Source organism: Rhinolophus sinicus, chromosome 18, assembly GCF_057876585.1.
Source record: "Rhinolophus sinicus isolate RSI-liver-muscle chromosome 18, RSI-T2T, whole genome shotgun sequence".
Classification (NCBI taxonomy): Eukaryota; Metazoa; Chordata; class Mammalia; order Chiroptera; family Rhinolophidae; genus Rhinolophus; species Rhinolophus sinicus.
Window position 1 is genome coordinate 11770869 of NC_142518.1, and position 12315 is coordinate 11783183.

The 12315-nt window shown below is 44.4% G+C and overlaps 1 protein-coding gene across 4 annotated transcripts in view; it reads right to left on the reverse strand.

Moving 5' to 3' along the window:
• Positions 1-8565: 8565 nt before the first annotated feature.
• SCML2 (Scm polycomb group protein like 2) overlaps positions 8566-12315 on the reverse strand; it is a 71567-nt gene continuing 67817 nt past the window's right edge. For all 4 annotated transcript variants that reach the window (XM_019755382.3, XM_074323703.2, XM_088794780.1 and 1 more), the window contains 2 exons: positions 11428-11564; positions 8566-10262 (listed from right to left, as the gene is read on the reverse strand). In XM_019755382.3, coding sequence (XP_019610941.1) covers positions 10134-10262; positions 11428-11564 — 266 coding nt within the window. In that variant the 3' untranslated portion in view covers positions 8566-10133. The remainder of the gene's footprint in view (positions 10263-11427; positions 11565-12315) is intronic.

Below are 12315 nucleotides of genomic sequence, written 5' to 3' on the forward strand. Positions count from 1 at the left end.
TACTGTGTAGTTTTTTCTCCACCTAGACCCAGACTGATGCACTCACTCTTTTGGGTCTCCTTCCAGCACCTAGTACTCAATAGGTACACAATGTCTGTTCCTGGAATGTAACTGAATATCCAGTGGATGCTCGATGCTCATTTCCACTCAGTCCTCGCCGTCCATTCGCTTGACCCCTCTTCTCCATGGATGGACACGGAATGGAAGGAGGAAACACTTTCTTACTGTCACCCCTTAGTCTAGCTTTTCTTCTCCTGGTCTGCTTAAGCCACATCAACCTGAGTAGGAAAGAACATAGTGTCTGACAGGCGAGGGGGACCTCGCAGTACTGGGAGAAGTGGGAGGAGATGTTGGTACTCCTACCTACCTGTGCTGAGGTGCGAGCTGAGCCACAGACACTGTAAACAGACTAGGTATTTCTATCAACACCCTGTGGAGCTACAGGAACCAGGAGTCCTGCTTCCTGTAATAGTGGACTGGGTAATACGCAGCAGCTGTTCCCCTGAAAGACAACTACAAAAGCTGGATGAAATGTTCTAAGATAGTCTCAAGAACATCAAAAAGTTAACAAAACAATGAGCAACTACTGAGCTAAGAGCTGGGAAGAACTAGAAACCTAGACAGGTGTGAGAAGCTGAGAGGACTGTTTTTGCTGTAGGGCATTTACTGATCCAGAAAAGGCTGAAAGAGGCCAGACTGTACTTCTGGTGGCTTTGTGGGACTAAGGGACAAAAGTCAGAATCTGGAACCTACTGAAGGAGGGGAGCTGGTAAACCACTCCCACAATGGACAGGGACCACAAAGAGCCATCAGTTCAGAGTAAAAGGGATCCAGTTAACCACATGAACTGTAGTTCAGTCTCATTTCATCTGGGGATTTAACACTCCCAGGTACTCGGCGTAAGCAAACAAAAATTATTTTCCTGTGAAGATAACATCAAGTTATTTCTACAAAAAATATTTAAATAGGGCCGGCCCAGTGGCTCCGGCGGTTGGAGCTCCATGCTCTTAACTCCGAAGGCTGCCGGTTCCATTCCCACGTGGGCCAGTGGGCTCTCAGCCACAAGGTTGCTGGTTCAACTCCTCGACTCCCGCAAGGGATGGTGGGCAGCGCCCCCTGCAACTAGCAACGGCAACTGGCCCTGGAGCTGAGCTGCACCCTCCACAACTGAGATGGAAAGGACAACAACTTGACTTGGAAAAAAGTCCTGGAAGTACACACTGTTCCCCTTTCCCAATAAAATCTTTTTTTAAAAAATGTAAATATCCAGCACGAAGTGAAATACAACACCAGGTATAGAAGATAAGACTGTAGAGGAAAGAAGCAATAAACACATCTACGCTGGGGGGACAGCGCCCTCTGCTGCACCCTCAGCCCACACAACAATCACAGGACACTCCTGCACATAGTGGTCCTGACACAGGCACCTGGCTAGTGACCTTAGTCTTGAGAAAGTTAGTCTGTAAGCATCTTCCATCTTGGCAAAGATCCAGATTGAAAATCCTTGAGGGTCCAAGTTCTCAGAAAGGAGCCTCCTCACCCTTTAACAACGGAAAACTGTTGCTGCAAACCCAGTGAGCAAGGCTTGCTTGTGGGCCCAGGCCTTTCCAGCTTCCTGTACAAGCTAAGCTACAAGCTAGGGGATGCCTCACACTCAAGTAAGTGTATGGAGCTGAAGTGACAACCTCAGTTTGGGGGACAAGAAAAATAGAGCAAGGAAAACATTGCACAGTCCCCAAGGGAAGGCAGGCAGGGAGCCCAGCTATGTTACAACTGACATTGGTCACTCTTCTAGATGCCCGTTCCCCTGTCTGGCTGTACCCAGAATCACCAGGAGAGCTATAAAAACTCCTGGTACCCAGGCCTGGGCCACACAGACTCCCATGTCACTGGTCATGGGGGGGCGGGTTTGGAAAGTCCAGGGGATTCTCACGAGTATCAGACTGAGGTGCACCGCTATTCACGCCATGCGGGTCAGTCATAGGATCATCGCATTCATTCTCACATCACCTGGGCACGTTCATGTTAACCGCTGGTTTATGTGCAGGGAAGCGAGCAGGCCGAAGAGGCCGTGAAGTGGCTTTAATGCAACCTACAGCACCGCCACCCACAGCCCACAAGACACAGGACGGACACAGCCTTTTCATGGAACAGCACCCACCCTGAGGCGTGCAGCACACTCTGATGGTTCCCATTGACTCCATTGAATCTCCAAGAAACCCCCAATGGGCTGGATTTCACCAGGCACCGCTAATGGTGACCATTCCCAGCGTGAAATGCTGGGGGCTGCAGAGCCCAGATGTGAAACCCCACACTTGACTAAGACCCGTGTACTTGCTGCCTTCCTCTCTCCCACCCCCAGCCCCCACAGGGGCCACAATGGACTTATTGGCTCCAAGGCCTTCAGAACACCTCTAGGGACAGAGCAAGTTTGAGGAACATGTTTTCTTATAAGGACAGGGAAAGGCCCAGAAGGGGCTGTGTCCTAGAGGTGATGAGACTAGATCCCACCGACTGGATCCCAAACACACAGAGATGTATGCACGTGTGTGTGTGTGTGTGTGTGTGTGTGTGTGTGTCTTTGTCTGTGTCTATGTGTGTATCTGTGTGTGTCTTTGTGTGTGTGTGTCTGTGTCTCTGTGTGTGTGTCTGTGTCTGTGTGTGAGAGACGGTGTGTGTGAGAAACAGAGACTGAGGGGAAGATGGGGCTGCGATGGGAGCTGTGAACAGGAAAGAACCCGGGAAGGAGACAGGTAAATACAAGCAAACATCTCCCCATTGTTGTGTGACCTATAGAAGGTGACCTCAGCAAGGTACATCTGGCCATCTGACCGAGGCTAGTCTTGAACTGGGACTCTGGTGGAGACCGAGGGAGCTAGGGACGGAGGGCGGCCCAGCTCCAGGAGCAGGTGGCAAGGAGCTTGGTCCCCAGGCTGACACCTCATCCTGCCCCTTCGGACGACAGTGGCCACCAGGGGTAGAACTAGGGACCTCTCCTCTCTTGCCTTCTTTGTGGCAGTGACCTGAGTCCCATGTCGTTTCCTGGCCGAGGTGCATGGCCCCTGGGTGCCTGTGGGTGGGGGGACCCACCCATACCCCATCACCGTTCACACCTCAGAGAGTGGCCACAGCACACACAGCTCTCCCCACCAGACCCAGAACTTTCCGATCCTGAGCGCAAGGCCACAGGGAATCTGCAGCCTGGAATCCAGATCACAGGCCATCAAGAATTCTGGTTCCCTCCCCCTGTTCTTAACCTGACATTTGAATGCTGAGAAAGCAAATGGGAGAGACTGACATTTAAAAGCTCTGCCTGAAAGCTCACCTAAGCCCCCTGCAAAAAGCTGGGCTTCCCAGACCTCAGGCAATCTTTAAAGTAGCTGCTTCTACCATTTGAAAGAAAAGTGTGCTTGTGCTTGACCGTTTGCTGGCTGTAATTAACCCAACAACTTGGCCACCCTCAGAGGGACACCTACTCTACTGAGAACAGCCCAGAAAAAGGCAGATGTCAAGTATAGCACAGGGAATATAGTCAATAATGTTGCAACAACTACATATAATGCCAGGTGGGTACTAATTGGGGGGAATCACTTTGTAAATCATATAAATGTCTAATCATATGCTATACACCTGAAACTAATATAAAATAATCTTGAATGTCAACTGTAATTGAAAAAAACAATTTTAAAAAAGGTAGATTGAAATGGCTGGAGTCGCCCCCAAGGAAAATACCGGGATGGGGTTACGTGGAGGGTACTGTGCAGAGTGGATGGTGGGTGCTGTTCGCTGAGAGCTCTCCTCCCCACCCTCCGTGGCTGCCAGAACGATCAGTCCAGAATGCAGGTCTGGCTGTGCGACCCCCTCATTTATAACCCTTTCATTGCTTCCCACAGCCCTTGGGGTCCCATCCAAAGCTGACCCAACAACCTTCCCGTTCCCGGCCTTGTTCAGCTCTCTAGAACCCATGCTGGAATTTATTTCAAAATGAAAGTCTTCTTTAGTATCAAGGCCACACAGCTGCTTTCCTGGGCTCCAGTATAATGGGGGTGAGCTGTGAACAGGATGTAGAAAAGGGAGCAGCAGGGCCGAGGGGAGGGCAAGGCAGGAATAAAGGAGCAGATACTTTCAGCCCCCGCCACGTGAAGCTGCTTCCTGGCCGCATCTCCCTGAATTCTCAGACCCCTAGGGGAAGGGGTGCCCCCCAACTCAGAGCTGAAGTAATGTGACCAAAGTCACACAGACAGAAAATGGTGGGTGGGGGAGGGGAAGTCCTAAGCCTGAATCCCTTGGGTACGTCTTTCTCTCTCAGACCTCTTTGTCACATACCTGGAAACTCTGATGCTCTCGGGCCCAGAAGATGCTCCAAAAGGAGGCACAAGGAAAGCAGCCAGGGGCCCTTTGTGGCCAGGGTGGTGTGGGAGGCACCTGCCCTGAGAACATGGGGCCTCAGCACAGCCAGCGGCCTTGCACAGATCCGCACACCAGGGCTCCCCACCATGGAGCTCAGGGAACCCTGGAGAAGGCCACCTTCTGTTTAATGTCATCCTCTCCCATTAAATTCGGATTTTGTAGCGGTTTCAAGTCCGTGTACCGACTTTCCATCCTGGAATCCTCTTCCGTGACTTCACGGGGCTGAGCCCCACTGGCTGCTGCCCAGGTACCTGCACGTGCCCAGGATGGCTGCAGAAGCCCTGGAACCGTGCCATCAAGCTCCAGGACTCATCCCACCAAGGACTGGACCCTCGCCCTGTCCAGCCCAAGGCCTGCACCGGGAGCAGATCAAGCCTCGTCCTTCTGCTGAGCCTGAGGCCGGCTCCACTGAAGTCCACCCCAGCGGGTCCTCCTACTTCTCATCTCCCTCCGGGCAAGTTCTCTTCCAAACACATCCACTCCAGCCCCTCCCCTTCCTTCCTGTGGGTGTAAAGGGAAGAGTTCCTTGTGCCTGAGCTCCAGCCCTCCGTCTACACACCGGAAACCCCAGGCCCTTTCCCCTGACTGGAACTCAAGAGTTGGGCCAACCTCTCCAAGGAAAATAAAACCCCTGGCTGAAGGCTTACCGCACCCATTCAGGTGTGGCTGTTCTCCTACTGCACCCATTCAGGTGTGGCTGTTCTCCTACTGCACCCATTCAGGTGTGGCTGTTCTCCTACCGCACCCATTCAGGTATGGCTGTTCTCTTATGGCACCTCTTTAGGAACTTGTCTAAATATTTGTAATTAATTTAGTGAAATTCTGTATATATTGAACTTGCTTGAATTTAGACATCTCTAAAAAATAAGCTTTGTCTTCGTATTTTGGATACTTACCTTTCTTAAACATTTTATTCTGGGAATTTTCAAACATACACAAGAATACAGGGAATCATATAAAGAACTTCCATGTATTCATCACCTGGACTCAACATAACAACGCAGGGCTAATCCCATTCCATCTACACCCCATTCCCTGTTGGATTATTTCAAAACAGTCCCAGATAGCATCTCATTTCATCTGTAAAACTTCAGTATGCATTTCTGAGGTCATCCCCCATTCAAAACACTACCATGAGCACTGTCATAAATGAGTAACTCTTTAATATCATCTAATATCCACTGGGTGTTCACCTCCTGGATTCTCTCATCAATGCCTTTTTACTGTTGGCTTCTTTTAATCAGGATCTAAACAAGGGCCAAGTGTGGCATTTAGATGTCGTCTTTAAGACTGTGTTAATCTATAATCACTCCAACTTGCTTTTTTCCTTGCTGTATGCAAAGAACTTAAATGTCTTGCTAAACGTGATGCCTTCATCCTAGCATTAGCTTCTACCTAAAGGTAAAATGTACATTTGTGGCTTTCTGCTTATGATAGGAGATAGACTGCACATTTCAAAGTCTCGGTCATTGTGAATTTTTGGCAGACCTGATTAGATTGCTTCTGTTTTAATTTGTACTGTGGTTATTACAAAGCTCAGACTAGCTCGGCCGTTTTCTTGCTGTTCACATGGACTTGCATTATTAGTCTTTAGTTCTCTGTTTCTTTGCATAAACCTTTTAAAATAACCTGTTCTGCTTTTGAGAATTAAGTTTTTTGTCTCACGCCACCCACTTTTCACATTTTAACATCTATGAAATTGATTGCTCATTGTAATTGACGGCAATAGTTTAATAGGTGGTATTATTCTTTTCTATTTAGTTCATACAAGGGTGCCATCTTATAATCAAAGTTTTACATCTGACTAAACATACTAATTTATTTAAACAAGGGAACATAAAGACCCCTTCTTCCGAACTTCTACTCTTCCCTCTGAACAGTGGGCAGAATGACATTCGGAGCGAGACTGACCAGTCAGGGTTTGAGTAGGGACAAACAAGCCATTTTGTTTTCAGAATTGAAGTGGTTTAATACAGAACCAGAAGCTTACCCAGCTGCTGGAAGGCAGGGGACCAAGGCAAGGAAGGGTTTCCAAAGATCCAGGAGAGCAAGGTGGCAGGGATGCTCCCTCAATGGGAGAATGACTGAAGTGGGTGAATCTCAAGACGACATCCAGAAGCTATTGGATTCTTCTGATGCCCAAAGGCCGGTCCTGAAGAGCTACCAGTAGGAAGTTGATTCTCCTTCCCACTCTTAGTAGAATCGAACCCACTCTACCTTTAAGGAAACATGGTAAATGCTGCTTCCAGGCTTTGTGCCTCTGAGCACCGGGGAGAACTTGGAAGGGCTGGCTGGGGTGGTCATGACTACTACCACCACCCAGCACTTTGGGACACTTCCCATTAGTCAATCCATACATTAAATGTAAAAGAGCTTTACTTCTCTCATCTTATATAAATCTAAAAAAGGAACATGCAATATATCCAACCTGCTCCCGATAGATTTTCTCTGCCTCATGGAGTATGTCCCCTCCAACCCGTCATCAAGGAACGTGAGCAGCCCAGGCAGGTGGAGCGGGGCCTGCAGAGGCCATAACCTGCCCTGGCCACTCCGTTGCCCCTGACAAATTATTTCTACAAACAAATGAGCTTCACTAAGCGCTCTGGTTCTTTGACTGAAGAGCAGGACACAGAATGACAAGTATTATGACACTTATCACTCACAATTGCTTGGTGCTCACATGCTGTGTCATAAGCAGCCTGAGGCTCTCCTTTCCGTGGATGGAGGGTCACCTCAACTATGTTCTAAGCAGCTTGAGGGAGGAGCTAAGTCCCTTATTTCTGAAGGATCTCCCCTCAGTGCTGAGTGCGCTCAAGTCAGGGAAGATGGTTCTGTAACACCAAAATTGCCTCTAGTAGAGCAGGCAGGGTGGACAAGCTCAAGCTGAGTCTGCACTCACTGGGGAGAGGTGCTTTCAAGGCTCAGTGTCATCAAAGCTGCTGGACAAGAGGGAACGTGGGGAGGGAAGGAAGGGAAAAGTGTCTGCCATGCATTTTGAAGGTGGGCCCTGGTTAGCACGTCCTCCCTCCCCTCGAGCCCCCTCATTCCCTGGATCAGCCTCACAGGACTTAGACATACAAGCAAGGCCCAGCGTCACACCGTGGGAACTGCCCCAGAAACAGAACTGGGCTTCACTTCCTCAGCCCACTACGAGTACAGTCCCTCCTGTAGCTTGAAAAAGCAGCGCTTTCCCCCCAATTACATTGTTCCTAGTCATAATGTTCAATTTTCCATTTCTAATATTACAGAAGGGCATGCATGGCTTTTTCATGCTTACAGAGGGGGCCCGGATTGAAGTCTGGGAAATCCTTCTCTGGAACATGTACTACAAGATATTCCCCTGGTCAGAAATCACGCAGACGAAAGAAAGCAAATACTCAATGTGCCTGAGTTGCAATTCTGTTGGCTAGTGTCCAAGGATGGACTGAGAGGCAAAACTAGAGGCAAGTTCACAGGAGGCTAACATGCTATTCTCTGGACTTCAAATTGACCAACCTGACAGTGAACAAACACGTGGCTCTGAACGACCCAAGTGTGGCCAGCAAATGGACCTCATGCCAGTCACCTGAGAATCACCCCTGGAGCCTGTTAGGGCCCCGTCACCTCCAGGAACTACAGGACACACTGCTGAGAAGCAACAGCAGGAAGTTTCTGGGTTCCCAGGCACCGAGCAGCAGCTGCTGGGAGGATGGGATGAGGGGTCGGGTCCTGAAGGCGACTCAAGCACAACCCTGAGCTTCTAACCCTTTCCACCAAGTGAGCTGGGAGAGCTGAAGACAAGACGCTTTGACTGCTGGCCCATGGGAGTAAAAGTAGCCACAATTGCCAGTCAGACGCATGAACTCAGGCGGACGATATCTGGGGGCACTGCATTTTCTAGCATACTCGCTTCCTCAGTAACACTGCAAGTAAGGTTTTGAGCACAGATAAAGCTCACTGATTTAACTTCTGACTTCCCCTGGGGTCTCGTTTAAGGCCCCTTCAAGAGATCAGCCCTTTGCTCCTAGGAATCTGTTTACCAATAGAATGAGGTCAAGTGTTAAAATTCAAGTATTTGGACATACAAAACCACAAACTTTTTAGAGTGTTTCTTTATCAATAATGCGGTGAAAGCAAACAAAATGAAACCTGAAGCTTTGACACCAATAGTTGCAGTTATTTAACTTTATTATATTTTAAAATCTGACAACCATAAAACATAGTATTTATACAAACACCTGAGGACTGTTCAACTGAGCACAGCATCTTCACACAAACAATTTGAGAGAAGACTAAATAAACTTAAATTAGAATTTTATCTTGTAACAAAAAAGCAATTAAGGTAGATGAAACCATCCTTTAAATAGTTTCATTCTTGTATAAAGTACATTTGGTTTTCTTAAAAGAAAATGTACATTCTTGCCCCTGGTGTGTATTTTATTGGCATTTACAACAAATGGCTAATACTTTTAGCACAGAGTTTCATAGCTTATAAACATGACTCCAAAGTTATACAGAGTAATAACAATAAACATATAGCACCATTTCCCTTGAAATTTCTAACTTTAAAAATAAAGCCCTAAAATGATCATCCTCCAAAATGTAGCAGAATGGCTCAGAACTAAGCAAATTAACTAGGAACACTGCATAGGACAGAGAATTTCACTGTGTGGAAACCAATCTATGGACACAGTTTCTTAACCCCTGAAGACTAAGCTGAGAGGTATTGGTAAGAGCAAATTATGCACATATTTTTTTACAGAATAAAAATGTCTAACTATATAAATAGTTTATCATTACCTCTGTGGCAGTGTAAAGTGCCATATTAAATTCAAAAAGGATAGTTTGCTTGTTTGTATACTTATAGCTATAGAATATATAAATATGGTATAGTATCAATATGAAGAATAAATGCAGACAACAAAATATATATCTTTTAAAAATTTGGGCACAGGTTTCTTTATATAGAGATGTGAGAAATGAATGCCTAGTTAAATGTCTAAATTTAGCAAAAATATGTAGTTTTAAAATAATAGGTGTTTTACTGAAAAAAAATCAGACTCCATCCAAGCCACCCTTGTAGTATAATATCTCCTGCATAAAACTATCCTATAACTGTTTAAGAATCATCAAAAACTGGTAAGAACACTTTATGAAAGTTTATAAGCTTGTTTTTTTCCTTTAAATAGGAACAAATACAACATACAGAGAAATACTAACAAAAGGAAAACAATTTATATGGCCATTCCCTTTCTGGAAACTGGTAGAACACGAACGGAACACTGCAGTTAACAGACATACACTATCTGAAAAAGAGACAGCATCTGCAGTTGCATCTTGAAATTCTCTTCTAAGGAAAGCTTCTCACGGATTATTCATTAGACAACTTGTCAATCCCTGATACTTTCCCCTTTGGATTTAGCTGTTTTGGTTTTATATATAAACATTAACTGAAATCAAAGGTGTTTTTCTGTTTCCTACATGAAGTATATTTGTCAACTGTATGATAAAATAATAAAAAGATATAGAGAACAAACTACCAATGTAAATATGCTAATATTAACATGTTAAATGGCTTATAAAGAAGCAGACTGGACTAGACCGTAGTTCTGCAATTCTGGATATAATAAATTTTTTTCGGAACTGTCTAGAAAACTAAAACTGCTAAGAGAATAAAAATACTTTTAAATTATTAAGTTACCATGACAACTGAGATTTATATCTAATCTAAAATTACACATTTTTCAATTGTGTTTTCCTTTTTTAAGTTTGTCAATATAGTAACATAACTTTAAGGCTGGCCCCAACTTCAGCCCCAGATACTTCATCATAACATCACTTTTGAGTAGTAGCAGAGCCTTCCCATCAATTTCCTACAGAGAGAAAGAAATTATAATTAATAATGCTTTCGTATTTTGTCATAACTTATTTATATATAGGAACATGTAAAATAGAGAGCAGCTGTGTATTCTTGATACATATTCTCTGAATACACATTTATTTCCTGAAGCTATTTAAAATGCAATTTATACCCAGGAGAGGGATTGCTGGGTCATATGGCAATTCTATTCGGCTGACAATTGTCACCCCAATAAATTTAATAAAATAAAAAAAATACAATTTATAGTCAAGCATCATTTGGTAATTTCTAAATTCACTTCAAATTTTAGGAAAAAGGAAATTTAACGCAAAAATGGCCCAAGCATCAAACTATCTGATTTTAAATACTATGTATCAAAAAAAATACTACGTTATCTATGACAAAGGGTAGAAAACTATGACCAGTAGAAATGAATTTCAGATGGTCATTAACTTTCTTAGAAAGGCTAGAAATATGAGTATGCCAGCATCAATGCAAACTGTATGTGCTATAGTGTTATGCTGAAAGTCATCAGGTGTCTGAAGCTAATTAAGTGCTAAAAATAATCACTAATTTTCTTACAATACTGAAAAGGATACATCAGATATTTGGTCACAAATATGATGTATTAGAATAGACTATAAACATATTAATAGACACAAGGCATCCTCCTAAAATTCTTTATTTCCTTAATTAACCAATTTATGTCACGGAAGTATATTATTTGGTATTCATGAGTTCCATTTAAAATGAAGCTGCACTTAATCTTATAGTTGCTGGATTCATCGGGCATCCTAACAAGGACACCCTGTCACAGCCTGTGGTCCGCCCCCTACTGACGGTCCTAGGGCAGAGCAGGGAGCAGGTGGGGAAGAGGATCCTTGTAGCTGTTCTTACAAAGGAGAAGACACCTAAGAATGACCATGCTGAATTATCTTCTCTTGAAAACTTGAAGACTTGTAGTATTTCAGGTACTCGGGGACTCATTTAAAGCATAGATCCAGCCTCTACCACTTAAGGATCTAACGTGGGCAAAGTAACCTTTCTCATATATGGAAAAAAAATCAGTCTACAGGGTCCCCCCCACCATCCACACTCATCAGCATCCAAGTAAAGGGGCTGCACAGAGGTCATTCAAAGGCATTACGGCAGGAAAACCGGATGAAAAGATACATTACATGTTGCCTGAAGAGGTCGGTGTGGGGGCCGGATATCTGAGGATCTTTTTGTTTCATAAATTCTATCACTTCATCCACAGACCAGGTTGAAGGGTCCTTATAGAAGCGTTGTTCAGGTACAGCTACATAATTTGAAGCTTTAATGGGGGGAAAAAAGACAAATCATACTTGACCTGATCATTATCCTGAAAGAAGAGATGTTAAGTTCGGAGAAATGGTTTCATTCCTGGAACCATCTGTTAAATATCCCGGCAAGGACCCAGGACTCCACGTGTAAAATCCAGTGAAAGCCTAGATAAAGACGACGTGAGGATGGCTACCCACGAGCATCCCATCTGATCTCCCCTGAACAACAAAAGAATCCTCAGAAGTTATCTTAAAGCTTCAAAGATCATAAAACACACTGAGCAATCCGAGGTCTCTTTGGCTACAGGCAAATATAGCAAAAGATCTGTTACTTGGGTTAAATTAGGTTAATCTCAGCTAACCTATTGCTCTCTTTTTAAATATTTCAATGAATTTCTCTCTCTCCCCTTGATGTGTCTAGATCAGGTTTATTTTAGTAGCCAAATACAATGGAGGTGTCCCAAATTGAGTTTAACAACTGCTTACATTTCTTCACTTAAATCAATGAATTTCAGTAACTCCATTATTTTGAGAACCAAATTATTCTTTTACCGAATCGTTCCCACGTACTCAATATGGACATTTTTAGGATTACCTTACTCTTTAAATTCCTGTCTCTCAAGGCTTACATGCTCATCTGAATTTTGACGAAAACAAGATCTTCTGCTTAGCTAGGTCAGAAGTAACTTTAACATTATATTCAATACCTCTTTCAAGTTTAATTGCATATAATAGATATTTTGGTTGAAGGTTTATACGTTG